This window comes from Heterodontus francisci, chromosome 13 (assembly GCF_036365525.1).
Source record: "Heterodontus francisci isolate sHetFra1 chromosome 13, sHetFra1.hap1, whole genome shotgun sequence".
NCBI classification, from domain to species: domain Eukaryota; kingdom Metazoa; phylum Chordata; class Chondrichthyes; order Heterodontiformes; family Heterodontidae; genus Heterodontus; species Heterodontus francisci.
In genome coordinates, this window is record NC_090383.1 from 24,921,159 (window position 1) to 24,940,439 (window position 19,281).

A 19,281-nucleotide genomic window follows, 5' to 3' on the forward strand; every position below is an offset into this window, starting at 1 on the left:
AATATCAAGTCCTGGATGAGCAGAAATTTCCTTCAACTAAATATTGGGAAGACCGAAGCCATTGTCTTCAGGTCCCATCGCAAACTTTGTTTCCTAGCCACCGACTCCATCACTCTCCCTGTATGAGGCTGAGCCAGTCTATTTGCAACCTTGGTATTATATTTGATCCCGAGATGAGTTTCCTACCACATATCGCATTAAGGCTGTCTATTTCCACCTCTGTAACATCACCCGACTCCACCCTGTCTTAACTTATCTAAAGCTGAAATCCTCATCCATGCGTTTATTAATTCCAGACTAGACTATTCCCAGCTGGCCTCCCTAGTTCTACCCTCCACAAACTTGAGGTCATCCTAAACTCTGCTGCCATGTCCCACTCACCCATTTCCCCTGTGCTCACTGATTTACATTAAGGAACTCCTCAATTTTAAAATTCTCATCCTTATTTTCAAATCCCTTTATGGCCTTGCCCCTCCCTGTCTGTGATCTCCAGACTTAAAGCCCACTCCCCCACACCCGAGATCTCTGTGTTCCACCAATTCTGGCCTCTTGAGCATTCTTGATTTTAATCGCTCCACCATTGGTGGCTGTGTCTTCAGCTGCTAAGGCCCCAAGCTCTGGAATTCCTTCCCTAAATGTCTCCACCTCTCCTTCCTCCTTTAAAATGCTCATTAAAACCTAACTCTTTGACCAAGGTTTTGGTCATCTATCTTAATATCTCCTTATGTGGCTCTGTGTCAAATTTTATTTGATAATGCTTGTAAATTGCCTTGCGATATTTTATTACATTAAAGGTGCTATATAAATGCAAGTTGTTGTTGATGAAAGTCCCCACTGAGTCAGTTTCCACCATAATTTCAGTGCATTCCAGATCATAATTTACTGCTAAAAAAAAATCCTTCTTAACCCAACTGATGCCTGGCTTTTTCTAATGATCCCTTTGTCTTGATATTTAGTAATTACAGTTTTAATTAAAAGATTCCAAACTTTCCCCTACCACAGATTCGTGATCTGGAATCAGTCTTCTAGGCTTCCCAGCACAATGTGAAAAACATTGTTCATTGTTAAGCTCTGTAAGCCTTCTCCTCCTCAGAGTTTTTTGCATGGTAAAAGCACTATGTTCTGCAGTAGAAAGTTACCTAGACTTACAGTTCCATATGATTCATCATGATCCTGATCAAGTGCCTTTTTAGTTATTCAGAAATGCCTAGAGGGAATCAGTCAGTCTCAAGCCAACCAATGCTGTCATCAAAACTCTCAGTGCTATGGTAATGGACATTATAATCTAGTCCTTGATCGTGAATATATTTTGTTTAAATCTGTAAGTAAAATACAATAACAACTTGCACATTTAACATAGTAAAACTTCCTAAGGCACTTCACAGGTATCAGGTAAAATTTGACACTAAGCTATATAAAGAGATATTAGGACAGGTGACTAAATGTTTGGTCAAAGAGGTAGGATTTAAAGAGCGTCTTAAAGAAAGAGAGAGAGGTAGAGGAGCAAATAGGTTTACAGAGGGAATTTTAAAACTTAGGGTCTATTTGGTTGAAGGCGTGGCTGCCAATGGTGGGGTGAAGGTGGTCAGGGATGCACAAGATGCCAGAGTTGGAAGAATGCTGAGTTCGCGGAGGGGGATTTGAATACTAGGATGCGAATTTTAACTTTGAGGCAGGAGCTGATACCAATAAATAAAGGTTACCTGCTCATTTTGTAATAATGTTTTCACTCTGTAGATCCCTTTCACATTACTTGACTCCTTTGTGACCTATCACATCACAAAAGAATCCCCTGTTTCAAATTAAAATAAAGGAAACTCACTTACAAACTCACAATTCAGCCAGGCATCCAGTAACTTTCTGATCTCTACACATAATTATGAACTCAGTTGTTATGCATTACGTAATCAGGATGTAGAAACAATCAAACATTTATTTTTCCACTGTTCATTTGGGAAAAGTTTTTGAAATAATCATTATGCAGGCAGAATTACAAGATTTGTTGATATAGGAACATAGGAAGGAAAATAGTAGGCTATTCAGCCCCTCGGGTCTATTCCACCATTCAATTAGATCATGGTATATTCCTGTTCCTTTGTTGTCTTGTAATGCCAAGGATCTAGACAGCTGAAGGCGCTGCTAGCAATGGTGGAGTGATTGAAATCAGGGATGCGCAGGAGGTCAGAATTGGAGGAGTGCAGCTATGACTGAGTATTGTAGGGCTGAAGGAGATTACAGAGATAGGGAAGGACAAGACCATGGCCAGATTTTAAAGCAAGAATGGGAATTTTTAAATTGAGGTGTTGCCAGACCGTGAGCAAGCATAAGGGTGATGGCTGAAAGGGTCTTGGTGCGAATTAGGGAATGGGCAGCAGAGTTTTGGATGAGTTTATGTTTATGGAGGGTAGAAGATGGGAGGCCAGCCAGGAGATCATAAGAATAGTCACAGAATCACAGAATTGTTATAGTGCAGAAGGAGGCCATTCAGCCCATCATGTCCGCACCAGCTCTCTGAAAGAGCAACTCCCTCAGTTCCATTCCCTTGCCTTCTCCCCGTAACCCTGCACATTCTTCCTTTTCAAATAACTGTCTAATTCCTTTTGGTCGAAAGGTAACAAAGGTATGGATAAGGGTATCCGCAGCAGATGAGCTGAGGCAGGGTGGAGTTGGGCAATGTTACAGATGTGCAAGTAAACGGTTTTGATGGAGCAGATATGTGGTCAGAAGCTCAACTTGGGGTCAAATAGGATGCCAAGCTTGCAAATGTCTGGCTCAGACCTAGACAATGACCAGTGGGAGGGATGAAGCTAGTGGTTAGGGAACAGAGTTTGATTCAAGGAATTAAGTCAATAGCTTTGGTCTTCCCAATATTTAGCTGGATGAAATTTTTTCTCATCCAAGCCTGGATGTTAGTCAAGCAGCTTGATAAATCAGAGAAAGTTACTCACATTTATATCTCATTGCTTTATTTTTACATATATACAGACTAATTTTTAATTTGTTTATTGATTCAATCCTTTTTGAAAGTCACTGCCAAAGACTTTCCAGCTTTGTTTGTTGACCAGCAATGCAAAGACTTAATCTGCATTGTAAAACTATCATAGTATAGTGAATGGAATCACTGTCTTTTGCACATATTGAAAATAAGGCTATAGTTATCCACATTTACTTCCTTCCTAAAACAGTATTGATTCTTCAAACATTCCTACAACTTTACAGAATGCTTATTTCTGTATTTTTTGAATATATATTTTTCTCCTTCTTAGTTCTCTGTTTATGCCAGACTATTCCCAGACAGAGAATGAGTAAACCACCTACTCCCATGTCTCTGATAACACTATTTTTAAAGAGCATGATGTCATGCAGGCCCCCACCTGCCAAGAATGAGGCATATTAATTTTGCCACATGGACATTAAATTTCAAATTGCTGCTGGGAAGAAGAGAAGGCCTGTTTTTAGAACATTACAGCGCAGTACAGGCCCTTCGGCCCTCGATGTTGCGCCGACCTGTGAAACCATCTGACCTACACTATTCCATTTTCATCCATATGTCTATCCAATGACCACTTAAATGCCCTTAAAGTTGGCGAGTCTACTACTGTTGCAGGCAGGGCGTTCCACGCCCCTACTACTCTCTGAGTAAAGAAACTACCTCTGACATCTGTCCTATATCTATCACCCCTCAACTTAAAGCTATGTCCCCTCGTGTTTGCCATCACCATCCGAGGAAAAAGACTCTCACTATCCACCCTATCTAACCCTCTGATTATCTTATATGTCTCTATTAAGTCACCTCTCCTCCTCCTTCTCTCCAACGAAAACAACCTCAAGTCCCTCAGCCTTTCCTCGTAAGACCTTCCCTCCATACCAGGCAACATCCTAGTAAATCTCCTCTGCACCCTTTCCATAGCTTCCACATCCTTCCTATAATGCGGTGACCAGAACTGCACGCAATACTCCAGGTGCGGTCTCACCAGAGTTTTGTAGAGCTGCAGCATGACCTCGTGGCTCCGAAACTCGATCCCCCTACTAATAAAAGCTAACACACCATATGCCTTCTTAACAGCCCTATTAACCTGGGTAGCAACCTTCAGGGATTTATGCACCTGGACACCAAGATCTCTCTGTTCATCTACACTACCAAGAATCTTCCCATTAGCCCAGTACTCTGCATTCCTGTTACTCCTTCCAAAGTGAATCACCTCGCACTTTTCCGCATTAAACTCCATTTGCCATCTCTCAGCCCAGCTCTGCAGCCTACCTATGTCCCTCTGTACCCTACAACATCCTTCGGCACTATCCACAACTCCACCGACCTTAGTGTCATCCGCAAATTTACTAACCCACCCTTCTACACCCTCTTCCAGGTCATTTATAAAAATGACAAACAGCAGTGGCCCCAAAACAGATCCTTGCGGTACACCACTAGTAACTAAACTCCAGGATGAACATTTGCCATCAACCACCACCCTCTGTCTTCTTTCAGCTAGCCAATTTCTGATCCAAAGCTCTAAATCACCTTCAACGCCATACTTCCGTATTTTCTGCAATAGCCTACCATGGGGTATCAAACGCCTTACTGAAATCCATATACACCACATCCACTGCTTTACCCTCATCCACCTGTTTGGTCACCCTCTCGGAAAACTCAATAATGTTTGTGAGGCACGACCTACCCGTCACAAAACCGTGCTGACTATCGCTAATGAACTTATTCTTTTCAAGATGATTATAAATCCTGTCTCTTATAACCTTTTCCAACATTTTACCCACAACCGAAGTAAGGCTCACAGGTCTATAATTACCAGGGCTGTCTCTACTCCCCTTCTTGAACAAGGGGACAACATTTGCTATCCTCCAGTCTTCCGGCACTATTCCTGTCGACAATGACGACATAAAGATCAAGGACAAAGGCTCTGCAATCTCCTCCCTAGCTTCCCAGAGAATCCTAGGATAAATCCCATCTGGCCCAGGGGACTTATCTATTTTCATACTTTCCAAAATTGATAACACCTCCTCCTTGTGAACCTCAATCCCATCTAGCCTAGTAGCCTGAATCTCAGGTTGCCAGGCCCCTGATTGGAAAGACATTTTTTCATATTACCAGACAGTGCTTGCAGACAAAGGAGCTATTCCCTGCTCCAATTCAATCCACAAACAGACTAACTGACTGTTGCAGAGTTTTGAACTGAGAGCCGGGAGAAAGCTGTTTGCTCCTGGATTGAAAAGACCTCTCCTGGCTGGCTTGTCTGCTCCCATCTCTTTCTCATGGAACTCCAAACACTGACTGAAGACACATGAAACCCAAAAGAGAAAAGTCTCCTACAGTGAACAAGGTTTAAGAATAATACTGGGCCCCAACGAAAAGCAAGTTCTACCTATAAAAGGACTACATGGTGAGCTCGAAGAACCGTTACAACAACTCTTCAGATAGTTCCTCAAACCTTTCCACTTTAATTTTTCTTCTGCTCTTTTCTGTCTCTATTTGTATTTGTGTATCACGTATGCATGCTAGCATGGGCGTGTCGTGTATCGGTAGGCGTCAAACGAATTAGATTTAAGTTTAATCAAATTTCACCTTTCTTCTTTAAACCTAAGAAAGCCTGTTTATGCTCATTTCTTTGCCTTATAATTGGAAAGCGGTGAACAAGGATTCACCAAAGGGGAGATAAAAACACGGTTTCAAAACAGGTTTTCTTGTGGTTGTGTGTGCTTGAATGCTAACCTGTCTGCAACTGAAGCTAGTAGCTCTCCAAGCCAAGGTGAAGTAACTTGGGATAGGTTAAAAGCACTGTCTATGGAGGAGTTGAGAAAAATGGCTGAGCAGTGTGGGATCACTGTACGTAGCAAGGCTAGGAAGTCTGAACTCCTAAGACCAGTGGCCAACCATTTTTCCCTTGAATCTGAAGAAGCAGAACAGGGTTAGAAGCAGACCCAGTTAGGGTACTGTTAGCACAGATACAATTGGAACAAAGGAAGCTTGAATTAGCAGACATGGAAAGGGAAAGAGAGAGACAGGCGAGAGGGAAAGAGAGCACCTTCCAGAAGGAACATGAAGAAAATGAAAGGCGGGAGAGGGAGAGAGAAAGAATATTCCAGAAGGAATGTGAAGAAAGAGAGTTGAAGCGGCTTGAGTTAACTAGAGGGCGACAGAGTAACCCCAGTGAAAGCATGGCCAATATGGAAGAGCATAGTTCAGGGCTGGGTAAAAAATTGCTAAAACTTGCTCAATTAATTCCAAAATTCAATGAGGAAGATGTGGAAGAATTTTTTGTGTCTTTTGAGAAACTGGGCAAGGCAGCTAAAATGACTTGGTCCCTTTTAGTACAAAGCAAACTAACTGGAAAAGCCCATGGGTTTATTCCCTGTTGCCAGATGAGAGTTCATCAAATTATGAACTGACAAAAAATGCTATCCTTGGGGTATATGAATTAGTACCCATAGCCTATCGCCAAAAGTTTAGAACCCTCAAGAAGCAAGCTAATCAAACTTATCTGGGGTTTGGAAGAAGTAAGCAGCTGACTTTTGACCAGTGGCTGAGAGCTCTTAAAGTAAAGCTCAGTTATGAGAATCTCTGAGAAGTAATTTAGGGGAATTTAAACACTCTCTCCCACTCTCCATAAAGACCCATGTGGAGGAGCAGCGGGTTCAGAGAGCCTGGCAAACGGTAGTTCTAGCTGATGAGTTTGCTTTAATTTATAAGTCAGTTTCCCTGGGGAGAACCTTTCCTATTCACCACCACAAATCCGAAAGGGACAAAGGGTGGGAAGGCAATAGAAGCCCAGGCAGTCCTGGGGGAGAAAGGAAGGTGGGAGACACAGGGGGCCCTCCTCCAGCCAAAAAGGAAGGTGCCATGAGCAAGAGTGAGACCTGGAGACCTGTGTGCTTCCATTGTAATAAAGCAGGACGTTTAAAGGTTGACTGCTGGAAACTAAAGGGAAAACTGGTAGGGTTAATCAGGGCATACCCGCTCAGTGAAGACAGGAACCTGATGGAAAGCACAGCAGAACAAGCTGTTGCTGTAACTGCAGTAAGAGTGAGACCCAGGAAGCTTACAGCTGTAAGTACAGGAAAATTTAATAGGATTCCTGAAGGTTATCAGGGTTTTGTGTCTGAAGGGAAAGTAACCCCACACCCCTTGGATGGGGCCAGCAAGCCCATAGTAATTCTCAGGGACAAAGGGGCCACTAGATCCCTTTTACTGGGAAAAGGCCTGACCTTTCTCCCAGGGAGTGCGGTGAACACCAAAATGGTGGTGAATGGTATTTGAGGGCAGCGTATGCCTGTACCTCTACACGGTGCACCTGGAATGTGACCTAGTTTCGGGACCAGTGACCATAGGGATTGTTCCTAGGTTGCCTGTGGACGGGGTTGACCTGCTCCTAGGTAATGATCTGGCGGGGGTGAAGGTGGTAGCACCCCCCCAGTAGTGAAAGAAAGACCGCAGGAGGTCAGAGAGACAGGGTAGTGGCGGGAGTCAGACCCCTGCAGTTTCCCTGAATGTGTAGTGGATCAGGCCATGATCAAATCAGCTCTCCCAGAGAAGACTGCTTTGGCACTGCAGACACATGACCATGAGGTCTGCCTGTCTGAGACTTTCTTTGGAAAGTTAGAAGACCCAGGGAATGAATTAAATGGATTTTCCCTAGCTGAGGCTCAGCGAGCCGACCCAGTATTGCAAGAGTTAGCATAGGCTGCCCAGTCTGAAAGCAAAGCAGAGGGAGTCCCTGATTGCAACTACTTAAAGAATGAGGTACTGATGAGGAAATGGAGTTCTCCTCGCATACCTCAGAGGAAGAAGTGGACAGTACTTCACCAGTTCGTCGTGCCGATAGAGGTATCGGAGAGAAATATTAAGAAGGGCCCATGAGACTACAGTTGCTGTACATGCTGGCGGAGAAAAGACCATAGCCCGCATAAGACAGCAGTTTGACTGGCCAAATCTCCACAAAGATGTGGTGGAGTAATGCAAGAGTTACCACATGTACCAGGTTGAAGGGAAACCCCAACTTACAATGAAACCTGCACCCCTAATTCCTGTACCGGTGTTAGCAAGACCCTCCAGCAGAGGGCTGGTGAACTGTAAGGGACCCCTGCCGAGAACAAAAGGGGACAGGCAGACAGAAGGCTGGCAAATGTTTAGAAAGGGAAGGGGAAAAAGTGACCAAGAGGGCAAGTTAAAGGAAGTCTGGGAGAAATCCCAAATGAAAACCCCTACTCTCCGGTCAGCCAACCCCAAAAAAGTTGAAAGGTTATAACCAAATCCTCCTATGTAAATGCAGACACTTGAAGCACCCCACCAGAGTTGCTAATAGCATTTACAGGAACCTGCAGAGACAAAGAAAGACCTCTAGGGGGCAGAGAAACCATGAGGGAGATGCCTCATCTAGTTGAAGTGCTGCAGGGGAGTGCAGTAGATGCACAAATACCTGCAGGCAGGAGTGTCCCAGAGAACAAAGTGAAGATTAACAAAGAATCTCCCTCACAGTCAGAGAAAAAGGGAACTAACCATCCCCTGAAATCAAAAGCCTTTGCATGCCTCAGCAAAGCATTGAAGGAGAGTTCAGGATAGACCCACCCACTACTGACTCTCTTGGAAAAAATTCCTATCTGGGCTAATTATATCGAACTCTCCGCAACCCCCCCCTCACCCCCTCGTCAGACCTCAACAGGAACAAAGACCCTAGGCAGTCATGGAAATGGGAAAACTGAAGAAAAACTTCCCCCAGAAAATGAACCACCTATTTACTGGGACACCAAGAAAAGACAGGCAATTTTAATAAGTTTTAGGATTTATGAATGAATGGAAGTGAATGAGAAAAATGCATAGTTTGCTGTATCTTATATTTTGTCTCAATCCTTTTAATGAAATGCGCCTTTTTGCAAATCACATTTCATTCCCTAGGATGTGGAGGTGTCATGCAGGCCCCCACCTGCCAAGAATGAGGCATATTAATTTTGCCACATGGACATTAAATTTCAAATTGTTGCTGGGAAGAAGAGAAGGCCTGTTACAAGGGGTTGCCAGGGCCCTGGTTGGAAAGACATTTTTGCATATTAACAGACAGTGCTTGTAGACAAAGGAGCTATTCCCTGCTCCAATTCAATCCACAAACAGACGTGGTCAGACCAATTAGTCACATGACTAACTGGCTGTTGCAGAGTTTTGAACTGAGAGCCGGGAGAAAGCTGTTTGACCGTGGATTGAAAATACCTCTCCTGGCTGGCTCACCACAGCCCCTCCTGTCTGCTCCCATCTCTTTCTCACGGAACTGCAAACACTGACTGAAGACTTATGAACCGCAAGAGAGAAAAATCACCTACAGTGAACAAGGTTTAAGAATAATACTGGGCCCCAACAAAAAGCAAGATATACCTACAAAAGGACTCTACGATGAGCTCGAAGAACCATAACAACAACTCTTCGGATATTTCCTCAAACTTTTCCACTTTAATTTTTCTTCTGCTCTTTTCTGTCTCTGTTTGCACATGTGTATCACGTATTCATGCTAGCATGGGCGTGTCTTGTATCCGTAGGTGTCAACCAAATTAGAGTTCAAGTTTAATAAAACTTCACTTTTCTTCTTTAAACCTAAGAGAGCCTGTTTGTGCTCGTTTCCTTGCCTTATAATTGGAAAGCGGTGAACAAGGATTCACCAAAGGGAAGCTAAAAACATGGTGTGTTTAAAATTAAACCCTGTTACAGTAAGACCAGATGAAGGCTGAGAGGGAACCCTAGACCTCTTTCTCACCTGGTCCCAACAATGAAATGACACAAACCTCTGACAATTCTGTAGATAAGCCGCTAGCTGTGTAGCTTTAACCAGCTATTAAACTTCTTTTGTTTCTCAAATCCTCTGCAATTTAACCTAGTCTCCACTATTGGCATTCTAACCAACAAACAAACTTGCATTTATATAGCGTCTTTCACAACCTCAGGAGTCTTAAAGACTATGAAGTACTTCTGAATTGTAGACACTGTTATAAGGTGGACATTTTTATAAATGACCTGGAAGAGGGTGTAGAAGGGTGGGTTAGTAAATTTGCAGATGACACTAAGGTCGGTGGAGTTGTGGATAGTGCCGAAGGATGTTGTCGGGTACAGAGAGACATAGATAGGCTGCAGAGCTGGGCTGAGAGATGGCAAATGGAGTTTAATGCGGAAAAGTGTGAGGTGATTCACTTTGGAAGGAGTAACAGGAATGCAGAGTACTGGGCTAATGGGAGGATTCTTGGTACTGTAGATGAACAGAGAGATCTTGGTGTCCAGGTGCATAAATCCCTGAAGGTTGCTAACCAGGTTAATAGGGCTGTTAAGAAGGCATATGGTGTGTTAGCTTTTATTAGTAGGGGGGTCGAGTTTCGGAGCCACGAGGTCATGCTGCAGCTGTACAAAACTCTGGTGAGACCGCACCTGGAGTATTGCGTGCAGTTCTGGTCACCGCATTATAGGAAGGATGTGGAAGCTATGGAAAGGGTGCAGAGGAGATTTACTAGGATGTTGCCTGGTATGGAGGGAAGGTCTTACGAGGAAAGGCTGAGGGACTTGAGGTTGTTTTCGTTGGAGAGAAGGAGGAGGAGAGGTGACTTAATAGAGACATATAAGATAATCAGAGGGTTAGATAGGGTGGATAGTGAGCGTCTTTTTCCTCGGATGGTGATGGCAAACACGAGGGGACATAGCTTCATGTTGAGGGGTGATAGATATCGGACAGATGTGAGAGGTAGTTTCTTTACTCAGAGAGTAGTAAGGGCGTGGAACGCCCTGCCTGCAGCAGTAGTAGATTCGCCAACTTTAAGGGCATTTAAGTGGACATTGGATAGACACATGGATGAAAATGGAATAGTGTAGGTCAGATGGTTTCACAGGTCGGCGCAACATCGAGGGCCGAAGGGCCTGTACTGCGCTGTAATATTCTAAAAAAACATGTGCAACAGCTAATTTGTGCAAAGCAAACTGCATTGAGATAAATGACCAGATAATCTGTTTAGTGGTGTTGGTTGATGGTTAAATGTTGGCCAGGACACCAGGGAGAACTCCCCTGCTCTTTTTCCAAAATAGTGCCATGGGATCTCTTACATCCATCTGAGAGGGCAAACGGGGCTTTGGTTTCATGCATCATTGGAAGCTAGCATCTCTAACAGTGCAGCACTCACTCAGTAGTGCACTGGAGTGCCAGGCTGGATTATGTGCTTAAGTCTCTAGTGTAAGATTTTTGACTCTGAGGTGTCTTTTCTGTAACAAGAAGTCAAATGACATTTTTAAAATTCATTTTGCAGGAAGAACTTCAAGGAACAACCACTCAAATCAAAGAACTGTGTGAAAGACAGAAAGAAATGAGAGAGTATATTGAAATGCTCCAGCAAGACAAGCAACACAGTCAGAAAAATATAGGATGCACATCAGCGCAAAATGGGTATCACATCGTATAGGGAGTGTGGCCTTAAGTTTGTGAATCTAATCACATTTTTGGAAAAGAGAGTTTTGAGAAATAGAAAATGTTAATTAATTACTTTTGAACAAGGTACAAATTTATGTTGTGATTCAGGCAACTTTAGAAAGGGGCCAGGTTGAGGTTGAGGCTTTGAAACTCAACCAGAAGGTTGCAAGCTCAAACCATAGGTTGTTTTGTCACTCAATCAAGCTTCTGTCAGTGGGATAGACATCATTAGTTCGTAATTGGGGTGCTTTAAGAAACTGAGGCATTTCAGTTAAAGTGAAAAGAATGGGTTTACAAAGTGCTGCATAAAATCTAACAGGACTGTTTTAGTAATCCCAAGTCTCCCATAGGTATGGACAGCAATTTTAATGTTACTCAGTACCAATGGTCACACCACATGCCATCAATGCTTATACACCTTTCCCTTTCCACAAGACCCTCTTCAATTCCAGATTGAGATTACATTCACCTTAATCACTTCAGGCACACCGTTTCAAGCTTTCCTTCTATCCCTCACACTGCTATCATACTTACATCCACACTAACTTCCAATTTTCTCCCCACCCCCACCCCTTCCAGTTCAACATGCCTTTCAAAGTCCCTGAGCTACATATACCAAAACTTTAAAACTCTGAAAGTAGAACCTGCACATCTTGTGGAGATCAGGTGCCCTGGACTATGGGACATCAAGGGAAAGTCTAATAAGCAACAGTAGATGCCATTAGGTGCCCTGCTACAGAAAAATTTGGATTATCTTTTCCCCACACAGCACTCATAATGTTTTCAGGAAGAAAAGATAATCTACCATTTTTTCCTCAGTAACTAAAATTTTGAACATCTGAAATAAGAATTTAAACCAAATAATCAGTAAATATATATTTCATAAGAATATAAGTACATTTATCCATTGTATTTTTAAGACCTTCATTGAAAACCATTAGTCCATTAGCCCCCCTGAGACTTGATACTTGTTCCCAAAGCTGTAACTGTTTCCCAAATATGGATTGTGCAGTCCTAGAGGTGCAAGATGACCCAGTGCTAAAAGATCCCACAATCTGCATCATGGTGCCTCCAACAACCTGAGAACTCCATCTGCGCTACTAAAGTCTAGGTCAATACTTCCCTCCATGCTACTAAACACAGTGGGTGGAATTTTACGCTCCCACCCACGGAGGGTTTGGAGGTGGAAAGAGCATAAAATCACGTGGGTTGTTTGGGGGTGGGGGGGGGGGGTGGGGGGTGGGTGCTGCTTCCTGCCATGATCCCGCCTCCACTGAAATTTAGTCTAGGCGGGAAAGGCCTGTGAATGGCCTTCCTGCTCCTCCGCCAATTGAGGCCCTTAACTAGGTAATTAACTCCCAATTAAGTGCCTCTTCCCATCGCAGCCGCAATTACCCCTGCGGCGGATGGCCCTCTCATCACATGGGAAGCATGGCATGAGAAACCGTGTGAGCTGCTTCCCGGCTCCAGTGGGGTGGAGTGGTGGGGGCTGCAGGGGTCCCTTGTTCAAAGGCATGATGCCTGACTGAGGGACCCAGCATCAGTAGTGGGGGGGGTGGTGGTTGGAGGGTTTCCCACTAAGGGCCACCACCCTGCTCTTGCTGCTGACCCCCCTCCCTTGTGACCCCTCCCGCTCTAACCTACCTAAGGCCTGGCACCTGCAACAATCCTCGGCCTCTAGGACGGTCATCTCCAGCAGCAGCCACCGCCTGCGTGATGGCGCTATAGCTGCTGGCCTCTGATTGGATGGCAGGTCTTAAATCCTGTGGAAGACCTGCCACGGTCCACACTGCCTGATTGGCACTAAATTCGGTGAGCCTTCTGGAAAAGAGATGACGCGGGGATCTCGGCGTCAGTTTTCCTCGACATTGAGCCCCTGCCATAAAATTCCCCCCAGTGACTTCCCTCTTCCCCAGTGCTACCAAGCACCATGAACCTACCAGAAATGTGGTACACATTGCCTACCACCTTACTTTGCACCCTAGGCTTTAAATAAAAGACAGGATAAAATTATTACATAGAAAATTGATAGCTGCACCTGTGCCCAAGTTGTGCACTGGGTGTGCATTTTTTTTCATTTCTATAGGATAGGTGACACACCTAACTATTTTCAATTTTTTTTACTTCATACTATAATGATGTAGAATGTTTGTAAACAAGTAATCTTGAGGAATTGATGTTCATAATTTTCTTTCAGCAGTAAAACGTGGAATTGGGAAGGTCAAAAAACAGGAGAGAAATATCCGGTAGACCAAGCTTTATACAGTAAAATGTATGCAAGTCATGAACCCAGACTGAATAAACGCTACTCTGCAAGCCTTCCCCATAGCACATTCCAGAAAGGTAGGGATGACTTCATTATCTTCATGAGTAAAGTTGGATTTGTTTAATACTTTTTCATTTTTCTTTGCTATTTTCCTCCACGTCAGAGAATCATAGAATCTTACAGCATAGGAGGCCATTTGGCCCATCATGCCTGAGTTAACTCTTTGAAGGAGCTATCTAATTAGTCCAGTTCCTGCTTTTCCCCCATATCCTGCCAATTTGAGTACTTACTCATTTATCCCTATTCTCTGCCTCCTACTTTCTAACAAATACCCTGCCCAAGCCAATAGGTTGCCTCCAATTCCATGCACTCTCATTTTTGTTAACAGTCTCCTTAATGTAAGCAACTGGAAACCTGCTATAAGGCAAACCAAAAGCAATGGAATTATGCAACGATTCTAGGAATGGGTGCTTAGGATACAGGTTTTTTGTATTCATTCATGGGATGCGTGCAGTGCTGGCAAGGTCAGCATACATTGCCCGTTCCTAATTACCCTTAAGAGTTAGGAATGAGCCACCTTCTTGAACAGCTGCAGTCCATGTGGTGTAGGTACAGCCACAGTGCTGTTAGGAAGGGAGTTCCAGGATTTTGACTCAGCAGCAATGAAGGAACAGCAATACATTTTAAAGTCAGGTGTTGCATGACTTAGAGGGGAACTTGCAGGTGGTGGTGTTTGATAATATTCGCAGAATACAGAGCCAGCCTCAATACCTGTCTTCCTGAGGTCATGGCTAACCATGAAATACTAGAGGGTCTGACATCCTTGAAAGTGGGTAAAACACCAGGGCCGGATGGATTGCATCCCAGGTTGTTAAAGGAAGCCAGGGAGGAAATAACGGATGCGCTGAGGATCGTCTTCAAATCCTCACTAGATACAGGAGAGCTGCCAGACGAATGTTGTACCATTGTTTAAAAAGGGTACGAGGGATAGGCCAAATAATTATAGGCCGGTCAGTCTGACCTCAGTGGTGGGAAAATTGTTGGAATCAATTCTGAGGGACAGGATAAACTTCCACTTGGAAAGGCACAGATTAATCACGGATAGTCAGCATGGATTTGTTAATGGAAGGTCATGTCTTACTAACTTAATTGAGTTTCTTGATGAAGTAACAAGAAGGATTGATAAGGGTAGTGCAGTGGATGTGGTCTGCATGGATTTTAGAAAGGCTTTTGACAAGGTCCCTCATGGTAGACTGGTCAGTAAAATGAAAGCCCATGGGACACTGGGGAATGTGGCAGGTTGGATCCAGAATTGGCTCAGGGACAGGAAACAAAGGGTAGTAGTCGACGGATGTTTTTGTGAATGGAAAGCTGTTTCCAGCAGCGTTCTACAGGGCTCAGTGTTGGGTCCTTTGCTGTTTGTGGTATGTATTAATGACTTGGACTTAAATGTGGGAGGCATGATTGGGAAATTTGCTGATGACACAAACATTGGCCGTGTAGTTGATAGTGAAGAGGATAGCCGCAGACTCCAGAAAGATATCAATGGTTTGGTTGAGTAGGCGAAAAAGTGGCAAATGGAATTCAATCCAGAAAAGTGTGAGGTAAAGCATTTGGGGAGGGCAAATAAAGTGAGGGAATACGCAATAAATGGGAGGATATTGAGAAGAGTAGAAGAAGTGAGAGACCTTGGAGTGCATGTCCACAGGTCCCTGAAGGTGGCAGGACAGGTAGATAGAGTGGTGAAGAAGGCATATGGATTGTTTTCCTTTATTGGCCTAGGTATAGAATTCAAAAGCAGGGATGTAATGCTGGAACTGTATAAAACACTGGTTAGGCCACAGTTGGAGTATTGCACAGAGTTCTGGTCACCACATTACGGAAAGGACATAATTGCTCTGGAAAGAGTATAGAAGAGATTTACAAGAATACTGCCAGGGCTCGAAAGTTGCAGCTATGAGGAAAAATTGGATAGGCTAAGGTTGTTTTCCTTAGAACAGAGGAGACTGAGGGGTGACTTATTCGAGGTGTAAAAAATTATGAGGGGTCTAGATAGAGTAGACAGGAAGGACCTGTTTCCCCTAATGGACAGGTCAATTACCAGGGGGCACAGATTTAAGGTGATTGGTAGAAGGATTAGAGGGGTCATGAGGAAAAGTTTTTCACCCAGAAGGTGTCTGGAATTTACTGCCAGGAACGGTGGTGGAGGCAGAAACCCTCAATTCTTTTAAACGGTACCTGGGCATGTACCTGAAGCGCTGTAACCGGCAAGGCTTTGGACCAGGCGCTGGAAGGTGGGATTAGATTGGGCGGCTAGTTTTTTTCCGGCTGGCATGGACACAACGGGCTGAATGGCCTCCTTCTGTGCCGTGGTTTTTCTATGATTCTATGGTTCTAATCCATTCTGATAGTTTAATGGATCTGTTTGTATTCTAGCTGTGCAGAAAACAGACATAGAAGGAGGACAAAACTCACCCGGCAATGCTCATCCAAGACATGAGTTAATGTCACCACTGCTGAGAAATGATCAAGAGTTTCAGCAACATGTTGACACAGAACCAATGGTGGAGTATTCAGACAGTTTCAAAGAACTGAACCAAAATAGATATGCTTCCCAAGAAAATGCATTGGAAACCAACCATGCCACAAGTCAGCTGGACAGCAAAAATGTTCAACATTTGAAAGGTAACATGATACTGTTTGAAATAATCAATCTGTTTTTTATAAACTTTGTATTGTAAGTGAACACACGATAGTCCGTGTTCATATGTACGCTCTTGATTTGCTCAAAGTTTTAGAAAAAAATTCTTTAGCTAGGTTCCTCCCTTCACCTCCTGAACATTTAGATTCTACATTAGGGTATGGTTCCATCACCACTATTATGGTGGCCATTATTCAGAGGTGAACCTTTAAAGTGACAACAAACTGGGAGGGCATTATAGCTGAGACCAATCTCGTCCTCAGCTAAAGTCCACACATCCATACTTCCAACAAGCAGGGGTTGGTAGATCACAATCAGGAACACAATCCTAGCCAATTTTTCTTGCCTAGCCCAGTGGCACTGAGGCCAAATGTAGTGTTCTCTGAAAAGTGGCTCTGAGGCAGTCAGCTACCTAGGAACCTCCTCACTGTGCACATCTATCCTTGACTATCTTCTGCCATCCGTTGCTCTTTCTCCCACTAAATCCTCTCTTCTACTGTTTAAGTTCCCTGATTCTAATAGTGGGCGCATTTCAACCCAATCTTCAGCTTAACTATTAGCTTAAACTGCCTCTGTCTGTAGTTCAAACCCCATCCCCCAGCCTTACCTGGTGAGCTCTAGTAAAGATCTGGAAAAATTTGATCTACATCTTCTCTCAAAATTGGCTTCAAATTCCTGAACATCTCTCAGCAAGAAGACACTTTTGCTCTGCACTACACTGGCTATATCATAAGGCCAAGTTTCTATCTCTGATCTGCTGCTTTTTTGCTCTTTGATCAATTTACAGCCCTTTCCCCACACTGCTGTGACTGAGACACTTCAACCTCCTGCTGAACCTGTGATTGGCCACTGGTTATACTGGTTTTTAAGTTTCAGTCTGTTCCTAGCTAGAAACCCACTCGCCCGGGCTGAAAAACAAACCTTTGCTGCTTCTGGATTATGATGTTCTCCAACCTCACCATCATCTTTCTGATTATCTAACTGACTCTTTACACCTCTGCATCTTCATTTCCACGAAAATACCTCCATGAGTGCGTTCTCTGACTCGACTCTCAAACTTACTTACTACACTTGTTTCTGAACTCAAACAATCGATACTCCATGCTGACTCCATCCTCCCTATGTCATCGTTATCCCGCCACAGGACTTCCAACTTTAACTGTGGACCTTTTCTTCTTATCTCCTGTAAATTTCCTGTTTCCCGTTTAATATCAGATCTTTATGTATCCTAATTTTTATGTAACTTGAGCTTTCCCTGAGTCCATTCGTGTGCTCATTTTGGCTGCCAATTTGGATCTGAACCCATCACTCTGTTTCCACTTTTGCTCTTTTTTAAAAAAAACTTTGTTTCTCTTTACCCCTCCTAGATCCTATTCTTCTATCTTTAACTCTCCTTTCACTTCTCCCCTTTCAGGTACTCTGTCCTCCCAATTTCCAACTCCAAACCTTCAGTACTCCTCAACCATCCTTTTCTCTTGGTGCTGTCTGAAGCTTGACTCCCTCTTAAATAAGCATACAGCTTGCCTCTGCTGCATCCCTCCCTTCCACTAGCCCACCGAGTCAAACTTCTTCTCTAACTTCCCCTTGTCCTAGCCCTGACCTCGCATCTCATTCTAGTTTCTCTCTTATCTCTCCTCATTACAACTAGCAACTCCAATTACTCGATCCTATCATCTCAACAAGCTTTCCATCCAGTATCTCCACTGCCAATCTCCTTCCTGTCCAACTCACCCCTCCCAATCCTGACCCTGTGGACTCTGCAAAGGATCAGCTCTCACCACCCCTCTACTCTTCTCCCTCCAGAATATCAGTTCATTTGTGAATAAGGCCCTTCCCTTCCGTAAAATTATTGTGGATGATTGCATGGACATCAAGGCCTCAACAGAAACAGGCCTGAGGTATGATGACACCTTTCCCCTTAATGAAGCTTCCCCACATGCTACATCTTCCACCACTTACCTGTCAAGACAATGGTGGCGGACTGGCTCTTATCATCAGATTACACATTGGCCTGACCCTTTACTCCTCTGGCACTTTCTTCTCCTTTGAGCATCTCACCTTGTTCCACACCTATTACCTCTCATTCAAAATCCTCTACTGCACTCCTAAGTATGACAAAAAGTTTCTCACTGTGATATCGTCACTGCTTTCCTTCTTCAGCCTCTGCACCAAACAACTTCTCATCTTCAGTGATTTTAAACCTCCATCTCAACTCATCATGTTCTCGCTCCTGAGTTCACTGCCCTCTTATCCTCCCCTAAATCTCTCCGTCCATGTAAACTTCCCAACCCATATTCACAGCCACCCCCTTGGCCTTGCCATCTCATGTGGTCTTGCTAGTCCCATCATATCAATCACAGATAAGGCCATCTCTGAGCACTTCCTTCTATTACTGTCCACCCACATTCCCCTTCCACGTTCCAATTCTATCTTCTTCTGTATCCTTCCCTTGAGGAAAAGTTCATAAAGTGTATTCAGGACAGTTTCTTAGAACAATACATTGTGGAATCAACCAGGGAGCAAGCTATTTTGGTTCTGGTAATGTTTAATGTGACAGGATTAATGATCTCATAGTAAAAGATGCTCTAGGGAAGAGTGATCATAACATGTGAACTTCATATTCAGTTTGAGGGTGAGAAACTTGGATCGGAAACTAATGTCTTAAATCTAAATAAAGCAATTACAATGATATGAAGACAAAGTTGGCAAAAGTGGATTGGGAAAATAGATTAAAAGGTAAGCCAGTAAGATCAGCAGTGGCAGACATTTAAGGAGATATTTCATAGTTCTCAACAAAGATATATTCTATTGAGAAATAAAGACTCTAGGAGAAGGATGGACCATCTGTAGCTAACTAAAGAAGTTAAGGATAT

General features: G+C 43.6%; 1 protein-coding gene across 1 annotated transcript in view; it reads left to right on the forward strand.

Annotated features, from left to right (window-relative positions):
* LOC137376696 (rho guanine nucleotide exchange factor 33-like) overlaps positions 1 to 19,281 on the forward strand; it is a 75,169-nt gene that overhangs the window by 25,623 nt on the left and 30,265 nt on the right. Inside the window, exons 5-7 of the mRNA XM_068045671.1 lie at positions 11,281 to 11,417; positions 13,639 to 13,784; positions 16,144 to 16,392. Coding sequence (XP_067901772.1) covers positions 11,281 to 11,417; positions 13,639 to 13,784; positions 16,144 to 16,392 — 532 coding nt within the window. The remainder of the gene's footprint in view (positions 1 to 11,280; positions 11,418 to 13,638; positions 13,785 to 16,143; positions 16,393 to 19,281) is intronic.